The 18,118-nt window shown below is 54.1% G+C and overlaps 1 protein-coding gene across 1 annotated transcript in view; it reads left to right on the top strand.

Moving 5' to 3' along the window:
• cacna1ab (calcium channel, voltage-dependent, P/Q type, alpha 1A subunit, b) overlaps window positions 1–18,118 on the top strand; it is a gene marked incomplete at both ends in the record, with an annotated part of 292,563 nt that overhangs the window by 205,973 nt on the left and 68,472 nt on the right. Inside the window, 7 exon segments of the mRNA XM_083764411.1 lie at window positions 735–1,017; window positions 1,054–1,136; window positions 2,315–2,655; window positions 10,271–10,406; window positions 10,915–11,044; window positions 11,939–11,998; window positions 13,169–13,275. Coding sequence (XP_083620537.1) covers window positions 735–1,017; window positions 1,054–1,136; window positions 2,315–2,655; window positions 10,271–10,406; window positions 10,915–11,044; window positions 11,939–11,998; window positions 13,169–13,275 — 1,140 coding nt within the window.

Here is an 18,118-nt window from a genome sequence, read left to right as displayed (position 1 = left end):
CTCCAGTTTTCTGAAATAAATATTTTCACGTTTTAAAACAAATAGCAGACCTACAAGCTCGTAGCGCGCCACTCGGTGGCACGCTATGAGCTTGTAGATCTGCTATTTTTCAATAGCTAACACCAAAAGGGGTTCCCGTTCATTTTTAGAATCTGATCTCAGGTCTTCACGGCCTGAGTCTTCACGACTTCACGGCCGAAGTGGTGACGAGCCAATCATGATTCGTCTGGAACCAGGCTATAACCAACCAGGGCCCAGTATACAAATATGGGGCGGGACATTGCAAAAAAAAAAAAATCTGATACTGAGAGGGACGAGACTAATATCCCCTCAGTGATACTGTATTAGTATCGCTACGGTAGGCGAGACTAAGTGTGTGGGCACTCGATTTGCAGAACATTAAAACCGTTTTACTTTTACACTATACGGCGACATCGCGATATTCAACAATGTCATGGTCACATACGTATGGCTTGTTTTCCTAATATAACAGATGGATGGAGCCCACACACCATGCAGTATAGGTACAAAAAAAAACCCTCGTTATTATAAAAGAAAAACCAGGTGTGGTCACATGTCCTGTTGAAGATCCACAGGATGGAAACGTTGTCAGACACATAAATAAAGAAGTATTTTTTGTGCCTACTGAAGTTTCTTTAGCCCAGCACCCGCTTGTCGATGTGCGTCATCTACGTCCACTTCATGTGTTATAATTCCTATAATGTCACACACAGCCCCAGACACAGGGGACACAGCAGGAGCCACCACCGGGCCCACCGGGGCCCGAGGGAAGGCAGGCAGACGCGCAGCGCCTCTCCCCAGCACGGCGAGGGAGGAGGAGGAGGAGGAGGAGGGGGCGATGGCGGCGGCGGGAGCAACAAGGAGCACTGCAGGAGGACGAGGCCGCACCGGAGCCGGGGTGTCGGCGGCGAGGAGGGAGGCAGGAGGCGCAAGTCCTCCCGGGGTCCGCCGACCACCGCAGAGGAGGGGGAGGGAGGAGACGGCGACAAGAACAAGGCCGCCGAGGAGGAGGAGGGAGGAGGAGGAGGAGGAGGAGGAGGAGGAGGAGAGGGCCACAAGCCCCGGCGCCATCGCCACTCCAACCAGGAGAGGAGCCGACAACACCGCAGCAGGAAGTGAGTGTGTGTGCGCGCGTGTGTGCATGTGTGTGTATGTAAATCTATAACCTTACTGCACCTATAATATTTGTGTCCTTGTATGCATCTCCTTTGCGTGGACATGAATGAATGGTTAATGCGTGTGTGTGTGTGTGTGTGTGTGTGTGTGTGTGTGTGTGTGTGTGTGTGTGTGTTCGCATGTGTGTGTCCCACCTATACACAAAGTGGTTTGTCAACCTTCAGAGCAGAGTGTCCCATCCCTCCACCGCGTGTCCTCTCTTCCATCACTCTCTTGACTTTTATTTCGTCTCCCAATCACCATTTTTCTTCTTGTATCTCTTCATCCGTCTACCCATCATCTGTCTATTCCCTTCTTTATGTTCCTTTCTTTTAAATTATGCTATCACAGTCTCACACACACACACACACCCCACCCAATTCCCTCTCACACAGTTTTTACTCCAATCTCCTCTCCCTCGTGTGCACCATCTCTGCATCATCTCTCCACCCCTTTAAGGCTCCTATAGTGCTATAGTTTCGGATTTGTTTCACAAATCACACACTTAGGACTTGGGCTGTGCAAAATGTTATCAGTCGTTTAACCCATTAAAACCTGAGACCAGATTCTAAAAAAAAAAAAAAAAAAAAAACCCTATGCTTCTATGTCAGTGGTGCTTCAAACTATTTCATGTCAAGGAGTATTAATATGGATTATTATTATGTCAGAATTATCTGTATTTGGCCGCGGGCCGCCATCTGAAAATATGTTGTTCCAGGGCAGATTTTCCGAGAGAAAGATCTACAAGCTCGTGGCTCAGTACGAGTTTGTATATCTGCTATTTTTTAAGTATAAAACAATGGTTAACCCATTTTGGGGCGGGAACCCCTTTTGGTGTTAGCATTATGTTATGCTTTAGCTATTGAAAAATAGCAGATCTACAAGCTCATAGCGCACCACCGAGTGGGGCGCTATGAGCTTGTAGGTCCGCTATTTTTGAAAAATCGAAGAACGACTGACATAGAAACATAGCTTTTTCAGAAAACTGTCAGGATGTAGAAGAACATTTTTAGAATCTGATCTCAGCTCAAAATGGGTTTTAAAAGGTAAAAGTGACATAGATGCGTTCCAGGTTTTAATCCATGTCCTCGTTTGTCCAATCAATCAATCAATCAATCAACCAACCAACCAATCAAAGAGAGCATCACGGGAGCGGGCCGTGCCTGTCGACCACGCGGCCAATCATCCAGCAGCCTGAGCACAACGAGGACCTGGACAACCTGCGCAACAACAGCAAGCTGCTGGGAGTGGGTGGCGGCCTGGATGTCGGCCTGCAGGGGGCGCTGCTGCCCCCACCCCCGCCCTCCACCGCCACGACGAACCACATCAACAACCTGCTGAACCGCCGCGACGCGGAGGCGCTCCTCTACAGCATGGACAGCCTCATCCTCACCGGCATGGCGGCCAAGCCCGAATACACGGCGGTGGACATGATGCCGCCCGTCTACCCGTACCCCTCCACCAACGCCATCCTGCAGGGTGAGTCTATATAGGTTTAGGTTTATTTATTTAGCATGTAGTACAAAAAAATAGACATTAACATATCAAAGAACAAAAATACAATGCAAGGAAGGAAAGAAGCCAGCTGGCTTATTAGGAATCCTTTCCTGTAGGAAGAGGTCATTGGTTTAAAAGATTAAAAGTTCATAAAGAACAGTACATAAGTCTACAAGTTGGCAAAGGGGGGCAGCTGTGCAGTAAAGAAATAAAAACACAGACTGCACAAAAAACTGAAATAGACAATACAACAACAAACACAAAAGAAAATATAACGCATCAAGGTAAAACATGTAATCTACAGAGAGGAAGAAATAAGATATTCCTTTAGATGTTTTTTGAATATTGGCAAGGATAATGAGGATTTAAGTGAAGCATCTAGGGAGTTCCATAGATGAGGGCCTCTAAATTTGATGAAAGATTTATGTTTGGAAGTGCGACAATAGGGTAATTCAAAATGATCTCTTTGCCTTGTGGGGTAGGAGTGAATGTCAGCAGTAACACGGAAGAAATTGTGAAAAGAAGACGGAATGTCTTGTATGCATTTCTTGAATTTAAACATAATATATATATACCTCCCCTCCACCAACACCATCCTGCAGGGTGAGTCTATATAGTACCCCTCCACCAACACCATCCTACAGGGTGAGTCTATATAGTACCCCTCCACCAACACCATCCTGCAGGGTGAGTCTATATAGTACCCCTCCCTCCACCAACACCATCCTACAGGGTGAGTCTATATAGTACCCCTCCACCAACACCATCCTGCAGGGTGAGTCTATATAGTACCCCTCCCTCCACCAACACCATCCTACAGGGTGAGTCTATATAGTACCCCTCCCTCCACCAACACCATCCTGCAGGGTGAGTCTATATAGTACCCCTCCCTCCACCAACACCATCCTACAGGGTGAGTCTATATAGTACCCCTCCCTCCACCAACACCATCCTGCAGGGTGAGTCTATATAGTACCCCTCCCTCCACCAACACCATCCTACAGGGTGAGTCTATATAGTACCCCTCCACCAACACCATCCTGCAGGGTGAGTCTATATAGTACCCCTCCCTCCACCAACACCATCCTACAGGGTGAGTCTATATAGTACCCCTCCACCAACACCATCCTACAGGGTGAGTCTATATAGTACCCCTCCACCAACACCATCCTACAGGGTGAGTCTATATAGTACCCCTCCCTCCACCAACACCATCCTGCAGGGTGAGTCTATATAGTACCCCTCCCTCCACCAACACCATCCTACAGGGTGAGACTATATAGTACCCCTCCCTCCACCAACACCATCCTACAGGGTGAGTCTATATAGTACCCCTCCCTCCACCAACACCATCCTGCAGGGTGAGTCTATATAGTACCCCTCCACCAACACCATCCTACAGGGTGAGTCTATATAGTACCCCTCCCTCCACCAACACCATCCTGCAGGGTGAGTCTATATAGTACCCCTCCCTCCACCAACACCATCCTACAGGGTGAGTCTATATAGTACCCCCTCCACCAACACCATCCTGCAGGGTGAGTCTATATAGTACCCCTCCCTCCACCAACACCATCCTGCAGGGTGAGTCTATATAGTACCCCTCCCTCCACCAACACCATCCTACAGGGTGAGTCTATATAGTACCCCTCCCTCCACCAACACCATCCTGCAGGGTGAGTCTATATAGTACCCCTCCCTCCACCAACACCATCCTACAGGGTGAGTCTATATAGTACCCCTCCCTCCACCAACACCATCCTACAGGGTGAGTCTATATAGTACCCCTCCCTCCACCAACACCATCCTGCAGGGTGAGTCTATATAGTACCCCTCCCTCCACCAACACCATCCTACAGGGTGAGTCTATATAGTACCCCTCCCTCCACCAACACCATCCTACAGGGTGAGTCTATATAGTACCCCTCCACCAACACCATCCTACAGGGTGAGTCTATATAGTACCCCTCCCTCCACCAACACCATCCTACAGGGTGAGTCTATATAGTACCCCTCCACCAACACCATCCTGCAGGGTGAGTCTATATAGTACCCCTCCACCAACACCATCCTACAGGGTGAGACTATATAGTACCCCTCCACCAACACCATCCTACAGGGTGAGTCTATATAGTACCCCTCCACCAACACCATCCTGCAGGGTGAGTCTATATAGTACCCCTCCCTCCACCAACACCATCCTACAGGGTGAGTCTATATAGTACCCCTCCACCAACACCATCCTGCAGGGTGAGTCTATATAGTACCCCTCCCTCCACCAACACCATCCTACAGGGTGAGTCTATATAGTACCCCTCCACCAACACCATCCTACAGGGTGAGTCTATATAGTACCCCTCCACCAACACCATCCTACAGGGTGAGTCTATATAGTACCCCTCCCTCCACCAACACCATCCTACAGGGTGAGACTATATAGTACCCCTCCCTCCACCAACACCATCCTACAGGGTGAGTCTATATAGTACCCCTCCCTCCACCAACACCATCCTGCAGGGTGAGTCTATATAGTACCCCTCCACCAACACCATCCTACAGGGTGAGTCTATATAGTACCCCTCCCTCCACCAACACCATCCTGCAGGGTGAGTCTATATAGTACCCCTCCCTCCACCAACACCATCCTACAGGGTGAGTCTATATAGTACCCCTCCCTCCACCAACACCATCCTGCAGGGTGAGTCTATATAGTACCCCTCCACCAACACCATCCTACAGGGTGAGTCTATATAGTACCCCTCCCTCCACCAACACCATCCTGCAGGGTGAGTCTATATAGTACCCCTCCCTCCACCAACACCATCCTGCAGGGTGAGTCTATATAGTACCCCTCCCTCCACCAACACCATCCTACAGGGTGAGTCTATATAGTACCCCTCCCTCCACCAACACCATCCTGCAGGGTGAGTCTATATAGTACCCCTCCCTCCACCAACACCATCCTACAGGGTGAGTCTATATAGTACCCCTCCCTCCACCAACACCATCCTGCAGGGTGAGTCTATATAGTACCCCTCCACCAACACCATCCTACAGGGTGAGTCTATATAGTACCCCTCCCTCCACCAACACCATCCTGCAGGGTGAGTCTATATAGTACCCCTCCCTCCACCAACGCCATCCTGCAGGGTGAGTCTATATAGTACCCCTCCCTCCACCAACACCATCCTACAGGGTGAGTCTATATAGTACCCCTCCCTCCACCAACATCATCCTGCAGGGTGAGTCTATATAGTACCCCTCCCTCCACCAACACCATCCTGCAGGGTGAGTCTATATAGTACCCCTCCCTCCACCAACACCATCCTACAGGGTGAGTCTATATAGTACCCCTCCCTCCACCAACATCATCCTGCAGGGTGAGTCTATATAGTACCCCTCCACCAACACCATCCTGCAGGGTGAGTCTATATAGTACCCCTCCACCAACACCATCCTGCAGGGTGAGTCTATATAGTACCCCTCCACCAACACCATCCTACAGGGTGAGTCTATATAGTACCCCTCCACCAACACCATCCTGCAGGGTGAGTCTATATAGTACCCCTCCCTCCACCAACACCATCCTACAGGGTGAGTCTATATAGTACCCCTCCCTCCACCAACACCATCCTGCAGGGTGAGTCTATATAGTACCCCTCCACCAACACCATCCTGCAGGGTGAGTCTATATAGTACCCCTCCACCAACACCATCCTACAGGGTGAGTCTATATAGTACCCCTCCACCAACACCATCCTGCAGGGTGAGTCTATATAGTACCCCTCCCTCCACCAACACCATCCTGCAGGGTGAGTCTATATAGTACCCCTCCCTCCACCAACACCATCCTACAGGGTGAGTCTATATAGTACCCCTCCCTCCACCAACACCATCCTACAGGGTGAGTCTATATAGTACCCCTCCCTCCACCAACACCATCCTACAGGGTGAGTCTATATAGTACCCCTCCACCAACACCATCCTGCAGGGTGAGTCTATATAGTACCCCTCCCTCCACCAACACCATCCTACAGGGTGAGTCTATATAGTACCCCTCCCTCCACCAACACCATCCTGCAGGGTGAGTCTATATAGTACCCCTCCCTCCACCAACACCATCCTGCAGGGTGAGTCTATATAGTACCCCTCCACCAACACCATCCTATAGGGTGAGTCTATATAGTACCCCTCCACCAACACCATCCTGCAGGGTGAGTCTATATAGTACCCCTCCCTCCACCAACACCATCCTACAGGGTGAGTCTATATAGTACCCCTCCACCAACACCATCCTACAGGGTGAGTCTATATAGTACCCCTCCCTCCACCAACACCATCCTGCAGGGTGAGTCTATATAGTACCCCTCCCTCCACCAACACCATCCTGCAGGGTGAGTCTATATAGTACCCCTCCACCAACACCATCCTGCAGGGTGAGTCTATATAGTACCCCTCCACCAACACCATCCTGCAGGGTGAGTCTATATAGTACCCCTCCACCAACACCATCCTGCAGGGTGAGTCTATATAGTACCCCTCCACCAACACCATCCTACAGGGTGAGTCTATATAGTACCCCTCCACCAACACCATCCTACAGGGTGAGTCTATATAGTACCCCTCCACCAACACCATCCTGCAGGGTGAGTCTATATAGTACCCCTCCACCAACACCATCCTACAGGGTGAGTCTATATAGTACCCCTCCACCAACACCATCCTGCAGGGTGAGTCTATATAGTACCCCTCCACCAACACCATCCTACAGGGTGAGTCTATATAGTACCCCTCCACCAACACCATCCTGCAGGGTGAGTCTATATAGTACCCCTCCACCAACACCATCCTACAGGGTGAGTCTATATAGTACCCCTCCACCAACACCATCCTGCAGGGTGAGTCTATATAGTACCCCTCCCTCCACCAACACCATCCTGCAGGGTGAGTCTATATAGTACCCCTCCACCAACACCATCCTGCAGGGTGAGTCTATATAGTACCCCTCCACCAACACCATCCTACAGGGTGAGTCTATATAGTACCCCTCCCTCCACCAACACCATCCTGCAGGGTGAGTCTATATAGTACCCCTCCCTCCACCAACACCATCCTGCAGGGTGAGTCAGTACCCCTCCCTCCACCAACACCATCCTGCAGGGTGAGTCTATATAGTACCCCTCCACCAACACCATCCTGCAGGGTGAGTCTATATAGTACCCCTCCACCAACACCATCCTGCAGGGTGAGTCTATATAGTACCCCTCCACCAACACCATCCTACAGGGTGAGTCTATATAGTACCCCTCCACCAACACCATCCTGCAGGGTGAGTCTATATAGTACCCCTCCACCAACACCATCCTGCAGGGTGAGTCTATATAGTACCCCTCCCTCCACCAACACCATCCTGCAGGGTGAGTCTATATAGTACCCCTCCCTCCACCAACACCATCCTGCAGGGTGAGTCTACTGTATATAGTACCCCCTCCTCCACCAACGCCATCCTGCAGGGTGAGTCCATAGTGATATATACCCCTATAGTACCAATGGTGGAAAATTGTTTTACTTTAGTAAAAGTACCAATACTGCAATTTAGAACTACTTCGTTACAAGTAAAAGCACGGAATTGAAAATGTACTTGAGTAAAAGTACGAAAGTATCGGCATCAAAATATACTTAAAGTACTAAAAGTAAAAGTATTCATATTGCAGAATGTCCCATTTCACAAGTTCAAAATGTGTTGAAAATCTCCGTTCTACAAGCTCTCAATTCTTTAAATAAATACTTTTTTAAATGTCTATGGCAGGGGTTTTCAACTGGTTTTGACCCAGGGACCACCATTCTGACTAGCAGCAGCCTGGGGACCACCACTGTTGTGTCGGGTGGGTTCATCGTAGATCTACGATGGACCCACCCGACACAATAGTGGTGGGGCATTCATGCACCATGGGTTAAGATTGTTTTTGTTTTCTTCTTACTTGTTACTCACTAATCACACTATCACAGGCTACATTCATGAGCTGGACAAAAAAAACTAAGTATTTTAACAAAAGTGTTTTTTACTTGTACTAAGCAGGACTCAAAATAAGTCTCAAAATAATAATCCATTTCAGTTAATCACCCAAACACTGAAGACACATTTGACACATTTGACAGTCACAGGTTTGTTTCTGACAAACCCCCCCCCCCCACACACACACACACACACACACACCCACACACAGAAACAGAATATATATTTTTATCTTATTCTATTAATCTAATAATCTTCTCTTTATTTAACCAACCTACAACCTGCACCGGTTTATACATTACCTTTCTAACATACAGAGGGAACTGTTCATTTTGTACCGTCACTTTAAAAGCGTAATGTATACATCATCGTACGACGGTGTCACGCACCAAAAATAGCCAATCTACCAGCTCACATTGCACCTGGTTGCATCGCGTTGTGAGCTTGTAGCTCTGCCTTTTCGGCAACGATAGACTGAGAAGTTGCACATTGAATAGGCCTACGTCACTTATTATGTGAGACAATTCAATCGATCCGTGGCAGATATTATAACTCTATGGCAGGGAGATTTGACTTTCCCAAACGTATTATTATGAATTGGATGAATAATTATGGCAACGTCTTACCGTGCTTGCCTTGGGCAGCAAGCACGGTAAGCATGCATGCGTTGGGTGGAAGCACAACATGCGTTGGGTGGAAGAGAAGGATGGTTGTTCCGCTGCAGCAGCTGATGGCTCCGTCAGCTTTTTTTTTGTTTATTTGACACGTTGAGCACTTGACTTTTTGAATTGTAATGTTAGATTCAACTTAAGTTATTATTATTATTCACAAACAAGTAAAAATAGTGCAAATAAGTTTTATATTAGAAAGGTAAAAAAATAAGTAAAGAAAAAAAGGCAAAAATACAACATTTCTGAATGCCTGGCTGCGGACCACCAGCAGTACCTCCGCGGACCACCAGGGGGCCGCGGACCACCGGTTGAAAACCCCTGGTCTATGGGAAAAATGCATTGGGAATTATTTCCTGGGCCTGGCGTCGTCATGAAAGGGGGCGGGACTGCGGCGCTCTATAGTGAATAGTGATACCCATACCCCTCCACCAACGCCGTCCTGCAGGGTGAGTCTACTGTATATAGTACCCCCTCCTCCACCACTGCCATCCTGCAGGGTGAGTCTACTGTATATAGTACCCCCTCCTCCACCACCGCCATCCTGCAGGGTGAGACAGATGCTGCATGTGTTCACACGGGCAAATACAAAGATACAGGCTACCATTCATTTTCAATGGAAGCCGGCGACATGAGGATGCAAAGATGCACTCGACGTTTTGTAGCTGCTTTCGAAAGCTACAAGACTTTCAAAGCTATACAAAGATGCAAAGCTACAAATTCGCAGCAAAGCTACAAATTCGCTGTGAGGCTTTGCGGCTTTTGCTGTTCGTGTGTGTGAACGCAGCAAGACGCAACGCTTTGGACCTACATCTGTCAGAGAATTGAAGTGGTTATAATGCATGTTTAGTAAATAACTAGTAGGTAAAAGCTTTCTCCAACCCCCCCCCCCCTCTCTCTCTCTCTCTCCCAGTGAACAAAAATGCCAACACAGACCAGAAGAAGAACGAGGAGAAGAAGGAGGAGGAGGAGGAAGATGGGGGCGACGGAGACGGGCCCAAACCCATGCCTCCGTTCAGCTCCTGTTTCATCATGTCCACCACCAACCCGTGAGTCCTGCTGTGCGTGTGTGACTGTGTGTGTGTGTGTGTGTGTGTGTGTGTGTGTGTGTGTGTGTGTGTGTGTGTGTGTGTGTGTGTGTGTGTGTGTGTGTGTGTGTGTGTGTGTGTGTGTGTGTGTGTGTGTGTGTGTGCGTGCGTGCGTGCACGTGCGCGTGTGCGTGCGTGAGAGAGAGAGAGAGGGAGGGAATCGAACCTGTTCGTATTTCCTGCACAGGCCCTATATAGCCTAAAGGGGCATTCCCCCTTGGCCCGGGGGAGATATTAGATTTTTGGGATAATTTTGGTATCAAAATAAATAAAATAAAATTCAACACTGGAATGTTATTCCCAACAGATTTTTGGTTTCATTCCAATGCGAGCCTATGGGGCTGATGTTGTGTTATTTTGTTCTTGTGTACTTGTGCGTGTGTGTGTGTGTGTGTGTGTGTGTGTGTGTGTGTGTGTGTGTGTGTGTGTGTGTGTGTGTGTGTGTGTGCGCGCGTACGTCTGAGTCTAGGTTTCGGAAGTGCTGTCACTACATCCTGACTCTGAAGTACTTTGAGTTCAGCATCCTGTCAGTCATCGCCATGAGCAGCATAGCGCTGGCTGCTGAGGACCCTGTCTGGCCCGAGTCTCCACGGAACAATGTGAGAGCAACCAGACAGCGCTCTGTGTCTGTGTGTGTGTGTGTGTGTGTGTGTGTATGTGTGTATATAGTATATGTGTGTGCGTGCGTGCGTGCGTGCGTGCGTGCGTGCGTGCGTGCGTGCGTGCGTGCGTGCGTGCGTGCGTGCGTGCGACTGTGTGGACAGAGAGATCTACCTGTAAGCTTGCCTGTCTCTCTCTCTCTCTCTCTCTCTCTCTCTCTCTCTCTCTCTCTCTCTCTCTCCCCCCATCCATCTCATCTGTAGTCTCGCATATAGCCAGACAACTCTTCCACATTCTCTGAATGCTATATAGAGTGTATATAATAGAACTACACGGCCCCCGAAAACAGGAAGCTGGCATTTCAAAAATATTTTTTTATTTCATATTTCAATCTCCATTTCTGCAATGCAGCAGGGTATATATTATGCTTGTTTTTTGTTTATTCATATTATTTGATAAATGTACGCGACTGTATAAAGACCAAACGGAAGTATAGGGAGGAGGAGGCTTCACATCCACTTTACATTGTGCTCACGATGGGAGTTTCCGTGTCCCAGGAGACTGTGTGGCCGGAAGCATTCTGGCCACGCGAGACCGTCTCATCTGTGTTCACATGCCTTTCCTGTCTCTGTTCCCTTCAGGTTGTCTCTCTCTCTCTCTCTCTCTCTCTCTTTCTCTCTTTCGCTCGCTGACTTGCTTCTCTCAGTCTCTCTGGTCTGTTTCTCTCTCCTTCTGTCTGTCTGTCTGTCTCTGTCTCTGTCTCTGTCTCTGTCTCTGTCTCTGTCTCTGTATCTGTCTCTGTCTCTGTCTCTGTCTGTCTCTGTCTCTGTCTCTGTGTGTGCATGCGATAATGCAATGATAATGTCATCCCTTGGTGCTGCGTTGCTCTGCAGGTGCTGCGCTACTTTGACTATGTATTCACGGGTGTCTTCACATTTGAAATGCTGATCAAGGTAACAAGCGACACATCAGTGTGTGTTTGTGTGTCTGAGTGTGTCTCTGTGTGTGTGTGTGTGTGTGTGTGTGTGTGTGTGTGTGTGTGTGTGTGTGTGCGCGCGCTTGCGTGCGTGCGTGCGTGCGCTCGCGTGCGTGTTAGTGTTGCGCGGGCCGACCTTTATTTGCGAGGCATGTTAGGGAAACGGAACGATACTGGCGTCCGGGTGGTTCTTCAAAGGTTGGTGAAAAACTATAGGCCGTCAGATCGGGGATCGCGATTAATTAATCCCGCGTTAATCAAACTGTTAATACATGCGGGACCCGCCCGCGGATCATAAAAGAAAACCTGACCCGCGCAACACGAGTGTGTGTGTGTGTGTGTGTGCTGTAACTGTATATGCGTGGAGGAGTGACACTTTTTGGGCAAGACAGTATATAGATTTAGCAAAGCTAATCAGTGAAAAACAAAAGTAGGGGGGAAAATCTTTTCCTGAAAGAAAACTTTCAGGAAAAGATCAGGAAAGCCTGAAGTGTTGGAATGACACATCTGCATGCGTGCGTTCATTTGTGCGTTCATTTGTGCGTTCATTTGTGCATTCATTCGTTCGTTCATTTGTGCGTGCGTTGTGTGCGTTGCGTGCGTGCGTTGCGTGCGTGCGTTGCGTGCGTGCGTTGCGTGCGTGCGTTGCGTGCGTGCGTTGCGTGTGTGCGTTGCGTGCGTGCGTTGCGTGCGTGCGTTGCGTGCGTGCGTTGCGTGCGTGCGTTGCGTGCGTGCGTGCGTTGCGTGCGTGCGTTGCGTGCGTGCGTTGCGTGCGTGCGTGCGTTGCGTGCGTGCGTTGCGTGCGTTGCGTGCGTTGCGTGCGTTGCGTGCGTTGCGTGCATGCGTTGTGTGCGTGCGTTGCGTGCGTGCGTTGCGTGCGTGCGTGCGTTGCGTGCATGCGTTGCGTGCATGCGTTGCGTGCGTGCGTGCGTTGCGTGCGTGCGTTGCGTGCGTTGCGTGCGTGCGTTGCGTGCATGCGTTGCGTGCATGCGTTGCGTGCGTGCGTGCGTTGCGTGCGTGCGTTGCGTGCGTTGCGTGCGTGCGTTGCGTGCGTGCGTTGCGTGCATGCGTTGTGTGCGTGCGTTGCGTGCGTTTCTTGCGTGCGTGCTGTGTGGTGCGTGTTGACCGTGTCTTCATGCCTCTGCAGATGGTGGTGCTGGGGCTCTTCCTGCACCAGGGCTCCTACTTCCGTGACCTGTGGAACATCCTGGACTTTATAGTGGTTAGCGGTGCTCTGGTGGCCTTCGCCTTCACGTAAGTCCCCCTCCCCCACCTCCACCTCCACCACCACCACCACCCTCCATGACCCCGTCACTATACATCTCACGTGCAGAAAGACCTTCTACTTCTTCTTCTTCTCCTTCTCCTGAACTTTTCTGTCTCCTATGCGTCTTTTACAGCAGTGGATTTTCATGTCAAGTATAGCCCCCCCCCCCACCAATTGGTATTGATATAGTGTCATGTTTTTCGTCCAAAAAAATTAAATAAGGGTCTGACGTCGAAATTACAAAAAAAGTCTTCTGAGAGAATATATATTCAAAGATTTGTGCCGCGTTTTCACGATTTCTCAAAAATAGCAGACCTACAAGCTCGTAGATCTGAGCTTGTAGATCTGCTATTTTTCAATAGCTAAAGTTTAACACAATGCTTAGTTCAAACACCGAAAGGGGTTCCCGTCCAGAATGGGTTACGGAATAATTACTGCCATGCTGCCGGTATAGCCGGGTTGTCCCGAGCCGTAAATCGGGGGCCGATCACGTAATTTCCAAATGATCGGAATTGGGATCAGGAGCAAAATAATTACAAATAAATAAACGTGATCGGGACATCACTCGTATCAATATTATATCCACATCGTGATATTAGATTGGATATATTTTGGGATATTGTACTATTGTGCATATGGCAATAATAAGTGTTCTATACAGTTCTCACTGTATAGTGGCACAAGGTGTGTCCTCCGTGTCAATTAGGACCTTTCTCTCCGTCTCCCTGCTGTCCTTCTGTCCTCCCCCGTCTCCCCCTACCTCCCTCTGTCCTCCCCCGTCTCCCCCTACCTCCCTCTGTCCTCCCCCGTCTCCCCCTACCTCCCTCTGTCCTCCCCCGTCTCCCCCTACCTCCCTCTGTCCTCCCCCGTCTCCCCCTGCCTCCCTCTGTCCTCCCCCGTCTCCCCCTACCTCCCTCTGTCCTCCCCCGTCTCCCCCTACCTCCCTCTGTCCTCCCCCGTCTCCCCCTACCTCCCTCTGTCCTCCCCCGTCTCCCCCTGCCTCCCTCTGTCCTCCCCCGTCTCCCCCTACCTCCCTCTGTCCTCCCCCGTCTCCCCCTACCTCCCTCTGTCCTCCCCCGTCTCCCCCTACCTCCCTCTCTCCTCCCCCGTCTCCCCCTACCTCCCTCTGTCCTCCCCCGTCTCCCCCTACCTCCCTCTGTCCTCCCCCGTCTCCCCCTACCTCCCTCTGTCCTCCCCCGTCTCCCCCTACCTCCCTCTGTCCTCCCCCGTCTCCCCCTACCTCCCTCTGTCCTCCCCCGTCTCCCCCTACCTCCCTCTGTCCTCCCCCGTCTCCCCCTGCCTCCCCCTACCTCCCTCTGTCCTCCCCCGTCTCCCCCTACCTCCCTCTGTCCTCCCCCGTCTCCCCCTACCTCCCTCTGTCCTCCCCCGTCTCCCCCTACCTCCCTCTGTCCTCCCCCGTCTCCCCCTACCTCCCTCTGTCCTCCCCCGTCTCCCCCCGTCTCCCTCTGTCCTCCCCCGTCTCCCCCTACCTCCCTCTGTCCTCCCCCGTCTCCCCCTACCTCCCTCTGTCCTCCCCCGTCTCCCCCTCCTCCCTCTGTCCTCCCCCGTCTCCCCCTACCTCCCTCTGTCCTCCCCCGTCTCCCCCTACCTCCCTCTGTCCTCCCCCGTCTCCCTCTGTCCTCCCCCGTCTCCCCCTCCTCCCTCTGTCCTCCCCCGTCTCCCCCCGTCTCCCTCTGTCCTCCCCCGTCTCCCCCCGTCTCCCTCTGTCCTCCCCCGTCTCCCCCCGTCTCCCTCTGTCCTCCCCTACCTCCCTCTGTCCTCCCCCGTCTCCCCCTGCCTCCCTCTGTCCTCCCCCGTCTCCCCCTACCTCCCTCTGTCCTCCCCCGTCTCCCCCTACCTCCCTCTGTCCTCCCCCGTCTCCCCCTACCTCCCTCTCTCCTCCCCCGTCTCCCCCTACCTCCCTCTGTCCTCCCCCGTCTCCCCCTACCTCCCTCTGTCCTCCCCCGTCTCCCCCTACCTCCCTCTGTCCTCCCCCGTCTCCCCCTACCTCCCTCTGTCCTCCCCCGTCTCCCCCTACCTCCCTCTGTCCTCCCCCGTCTCCCCCTACCTCCCTCTGTCCTCCCCCGTCTCCCCCTGCCTCCCCCTACCTCCCTCTGTCCTCCCCCGTCTCCCCCTACCTCCCTCTGTCCTCCCCCGTCTCCCCCTACCTCCCTCTGTCCTCCCCCGTCTCCCCCTACCTCCCTCTGTCCTCCCCCGTCTCCCCCTACCTCCCTCTGTCCTCCCCCGTCTCCCCCCGTCTCCCTCTGTCCTCCCCCGTCTCCCCCTACCTCCCTCTGTCCTCCCCCGTCTCCCCCTACCTCCCTCTGTCCTCCCCCGTCTCCCCCTCCTCCCTCTGTCCTCCCCCGTCTCCCCCTACCTCCCTCTGTCCTCCCCCGTCTCCCCCTACCTCCCTCTGTCCTCCCCCGTCTCCCTCTGTCCTCCCCCGTCTCCCCCTCCTCCCTCTGTCCTCCCCCGTCTCCCCCCGTCTCCCTCTGTCCTCCCCCGTCTCCCCCCGTCTCCCTCTGTCCTCCCCCGTCTCCCTCTGTCCTCCCCCGTCTCCCCCCGTCTCCCTCTGTCCTCCCCCGTCTCCCCCTACCTCCCTCTGTCCTCCCCCGTCTCCCCCCGTCTCCCTCTGTCCTCCCCCGTCTCCCCCTACCTCCCTCTGTCCTCCCCCGTCTCCCCCTACCTCCCTCTGTCCTCCCCCGTCTCCCCCTACCTCCCTCTGTCCTCCCCCGTCTCCCCCCGTCTCCCTCTGTCCTCCCCCGTCTCCCTCTGTCCTCCCCCGTCTCCCCCTACCTCCCCCGTCTCCCTCTGTCCTCCCCCGTCTCCCCCTACCTCCCCCGTCTCCCCCTACCTCCCTCTGTCCTCCCCCGTCTCCCCCCGTCTCCCTCTGTCCTCCCCCTGCCTCCCCCTACCTCCCTCTGTCCTCCCCCGTCTCCCTCTGTCCTCCCCCGTCTCCCCCTCCTCCCTCTGTCCTCCCCCGTCTCCCCCTACCTCCCTCTGTCCTCCCCCGTCTCCCCCTACCTCCCTCTGTCCTCCCCCGTCTCCCCCTACCTCCCTCTGTCCTCCCCCGTCTCCCCCCGTCTCCCTCTGTCCTCCCCCGTCTCCCCCTACCTCCCTCTGTCCTCCCCCGTCTCCCCCCGTCTCCCTCTGTCCTCCCCCGTCTCCCCCTACCTCCCTCTGTCCTCCCCCGTCTCCCCCCGTCTCCCTCTGTCCTCCCCCGTCTCCCCCCGTCTCCCTCTGTCCTCCCCCGTCTCCCCCCGTCTCCCTCTGTCCTCCCCCGTCTCCCCCTACCTCCCTCTGTCCTCCCCCGTCTCCCCCCGTCTCCCTCTGTCCTCCCCCGTCTCCCCCCGTCTCCCCCTACCTCCCTCTGTCCTCCCCCGTCTCCCCCCGTCTCCCCCTACCTCCCTCTGTCCTCCCCCTGCCTCCCCCTACCTCCCTCTGTCCTCCCCCGTCTCCCTCTGTCCTCCCCCGTCTCCCCCTACCTCCCTCTGTCCTCCCCCGTCTCCCCCTACCTCCCTCTGTCCTCCCCCGTCTCCCTCTGTCCTCCCCCGTCTCCCCCTACCTCCCTCTGTCCTCCCCCGTCTCCCCCTCCTCCCTCTGTCCTCCCCCGTCTCCCCCCGTCTCCCTCTGTCCTCCCCCGTCTCCCCCTGCCTCCCTCTGTCCTCCCCCGTCTCCCCCTACCTCCCTCTGTCCTCCCCCGTCTCCCCCTACCTCCCTCTGTCCTCCCCCGTCTCCCCCTACCTCCCTCTGTCCTCCCCCGTCTCCCCCTCCTCCCTCTGTCCTCCCCCGTCTCCCCCCGTCTCCCTCTGTCCTCCCCCTACCTCCCTCTGTCCTCCCCCGTCTCCCCCCGTCTCCCTCTGTCCTCCCCCTACCTCCCTCTGTCCTCCCCCGTCTCCCCCTCCTCCCTCTGTCCTCCCCCTACCTCCCTCTGTCCTCCCCCGTCTCCCCCTCCTCCCTCTGTCCTCCCCCGTCTCCCCCTACCTCCCTCTGTCCTCCCCCGTCTCCCCCTACCTCCCTCTGTCCTCCCCCGTCTCCCCCTCCTCCCTCTGTCCTCCCCCTACCTCCCTCTGTCCTCCCCCGTCTCCCCCTCCTCCCTCTGTCCTCCCCCGTCTCCCCCTACCTCCCTCTGTCCTCCCCCGTCTCCCCCTACCTCCCTCTGTCCTCCCCCGTCTCCCCCTGCCTCCCTCTGTCCTCCCCCGTCTCCCCCCGTCTCCCTCTGTCCTCCCCCGTCTCCCCCCGTCTCCCTCTGTCCTCCCCCTGCCTCCCCCTACCTCCCTCTGTCCTCCCCCGTCTCCCTCTGTCCTCCCCCGTCTCCCCCTCCTCCCTCTGTCCTCCCCCGTCTCCCCCTACCTCCCTCTGTCCTCCCCCGTCTCCCCCTACCTCCCTCTGTCCTCCCCCGTCTCCCCCCGTCTCCCTCTGTCCTCCCCCGTCTCCCCCTCCTCCCTCTGTCCTCCCCCGTCTCCCCCCGTCTCCCTCTGTCCTCCCCCGTCTCCCCCCGTCTCCCTCTGTCCTCCCCCGTCTCCCCCCGTCTCCCTCTGTCCTCCCCCGTCTCCCTCTGTCCTCCCCCGTCTCCCCCTACCTCCCTCTGTCCTCCCCCGTCTCCCCCCGTCTCCCTCTGTCCTCCCCCGTCTCCCCCTACCTCCCTCTGTCCTCCCCCGTCTCCCCCCGTCTCCCTCTGTCCTCCCCCGTCTCCCCCCGTCTCCCTCTGTCCTCCCCCGTCTCCCCCCGTCTCCCCCTACCTCCCTCTGTCCTCCCCCGTCTCCCCCCGTCTCCCTCTGTCCTCCCCCGTCTCCCCCTACCTCCCTCTGTCCTCCCCCGTCTCCCTCT

The sequence above is a fragment of the Protomyctophum parallelum genome, assembly GCF_964188405.1.
Source record: "Protomyctophum parallelum genome assembly, chromosome: 5".
Lineage (NCBI taxonomy): Eukaryota > Metazoa > Chordata > Actinopteri > Myctophiformes > Myctophidae > Protomyctophum > Protomyctophum parallelum.
The sequence above is the reverse complement of the archived record's forward strand: the minus strand, read 5'-3'. Positions and strand labels throughout refer to the sequence as shown.